Genomic DNA, 2,095 nt, shown 5'->3' with positions numbered 1-2,095 from the left:
CTTCATTAAAAAGAAAGCGAGAGAGAAGACATAACGCTTATTGTGCTAGTAACCGGGTTGTGGCTAGAGCCAGAGCGTATGCTGGTTGGCCTGAATCTCAGTCAGTTATGTCATAGAAAGTCCTACATTCTCGTCCTGGTAATCGCCACACTTGCAGACAAGTCAGAATGACTGGTCACTCAGGGCATAGATTGCGTGATGCTGTCTAAATCCCAGTGGATTTCTCTGCATCCACCTGCTCTCCATCTGCTCTGCCACATGGAACACACTCTGCCAGACACCCTCTTCCAAGTGACATGCAAATAACTGAAAGACACAGGTGGTGTGGGTTGCACAGAGAGATGCCTGTTAGTCTTGAATCAGAATTTGGTGGGTGAATAGTCTTGGACCCAGGCATGGATTCATTTTATCACCGTAAATATATCAGCATCATGCTTCTCCTCACAGACACTTCCCAGTCTACATACAGCCAACTATGAGGCTGGGCAGAGAGAACTTCCTGAGCCTCCCAGATCACCAGGAACTATCATATGACCAGATGATGGTCAGAGCAGGAAAGATGCTGATGATGAAATGGGCTTCCTTTTATCTGAAACGAAGTTTCTATGAGTAATTAACAATTAAGAAACAGATTAAACCTTAATCTGTTTAACCTTAAGGAAACAACTACCCTTTGAGAATCACAAACATACTATGGAAAACAATGTAAACAGCAGCAAGGAAAAGTCCTGCTGATTGGTGGAAACTTTGGAGGCCAGGTGTATAAAAGGTCTAGATTGCAAGGGGTCATCAGATTCTGGGAAACTCACCTATGAACAGAAGCCCATCCTCCACCCCTGACACCATGACCAACTGTTGCTCCCCTTGCTGTCAGCCTACGTGTTGTAGGACCACCTGCTGCAGGACCACCTGCTGGAAGCCCACCACTGTGACCACCTGCAGCAGCACACCCTGCTGCCAGCCCTCCTGCTGTGTGTCCAGCTGTTGCCAGCCTTGCTGCCGCCCAATTTGTTGTCAAAACACCTGCTGCCAGCCCACCTGTGTGACCAGCTGCTGCCAGCCTTCCTGCTGCAGCACACCCTGCTGCCAGCCCTCCTGCTGTGTGTCCAGCTGTTGCCAGCCTTGTTGCCACCCAATTTGCTGTCAAAACACCTGCTGCCAGCCCACCTGTGTGACCAGCTGCTGTCAGCCCACCGGCTGTGGGTCTAGCTGCTGTGACCAAACCAGCTGTGGGTCCAGCTGTGGCCAGACCAGCTCCTGTGCACCTGTCTACTGCAGAAGAACCTGCTATCACCCCACATGTGTCTGCCTGCCTGGTTGCCTAAACCAGAGCTATGGATCCAGCTGCTGCCTGCCCTGCTGCCGCCCAGCCTGCTGTGAGACCACCTGCTGCAGGACCACTTGCTTCCAGCCCACCTGTGTGTCCAGCTGCTGCCAGCCTTCTTGCTGCTGATCAAGTCCCAAGAGAACCACGGTCCTCACAACAACTTGATGCTCAACTGACTTATCTTCATTGGGGAGTTATACCTGATATAAATGATGAATTGATGGGTGCTGATGAGTTGATGGGTGCAGCACACCAACATGGCACAAGTATACATATGTAACAAACCTGCACGTTATGCACATGTACCCTAGAACTTAAAGTATAATAAAAAATAAAAATAAAATTAAAAAAAAATACAAAAAAAAAACTGACTTATCTTTTGGAGGACTAACTTACTTTGCTGCTAACAGTCACCATGCCCTCACCTAAATTTTTATGAATTCTCTGCATGTATAAATCTTGGGAATCTGCTTCAGGGACAGCAAAATACTTCATCCTGATTCTCTTTTTCCTTCCACCTTGTGGATCATGTGCCAGCTTTGTGTGTTCTCAATTTGGAGTCATGATCTCAGCTTTGACTCAAAACTCAGGAGCTTCATTCTCTGCTTCTAAGGAATTTAGGTTTCTACAACTGATCAATAATCTTTGCAATCATATTTTTGTTTTCAATATCCTCCTCATGTTTCTTGTATCCTTCTTTCTTCTTTTCATGATAACTTTGGGTTATGTCCCTGGTAACAGAGATTCTTAGCTATATGTTTCTGAATA

The 2,095-nt window shown here is 46.7% G+C and overlaps 1 protein-coding gene across 3 annotated transcripts; it reads left to right on the top strand.

The window, feature by feature from the left end:
- The first annotated feature begins 844 nt into the window (after positions 1-844).
- Positions 845-1,453, top strand: LOC105503059 (keratin-associated protein 9-8-like). Of its 3 annotated transcripts, none has more exons than XM_011929789.1 (2): positions 845-1,102; positions 1,190-1,453. In XM_011929789.1, exons 1-2 carry the CDS (start codon positions 845-847, stop codon positions 1,451-1,453), a joined length of 522 nt encoding a protein of 173 aa, XP_011785179.1. The 3 variants fall into 3 exon arrangements, with proteins under 3 accessions (XP_011785179.1, XP_011785181.1, XP_011785180.1); XM_011929791.1 differs by having other exon boundaries at positions 845-1,104; positions 1,228-1,453; XM_011929790.1 differs by having other exon boundaries at positions 845-1,104; positions 1,210-1,453.
- The last annotated feature ends 642 nt before the right edge of the window (positions 1,454-2,095 follow it).

The sequence above is a fragment of the Colobus angolensis genome, unplaced genomic scaffold, assembly GCF_000951035.1.
Source record: "Colobus angolensis palliatus isolate OR3802 unplaced genomic scaffold, Cang.pa_1.0 Scaffold83, whole genome shotgun sequence".
Classification (NCBI taxonomy): domain Eukaryota; kingdom Metazoa; phylum Chordata; class Mammalia; order Primates; family Cercopithecidae; genus Colobus; species Colobus angolensis.
This window is presented reverse-complemented; position numbering and strand designations above follow the sequence as displayed.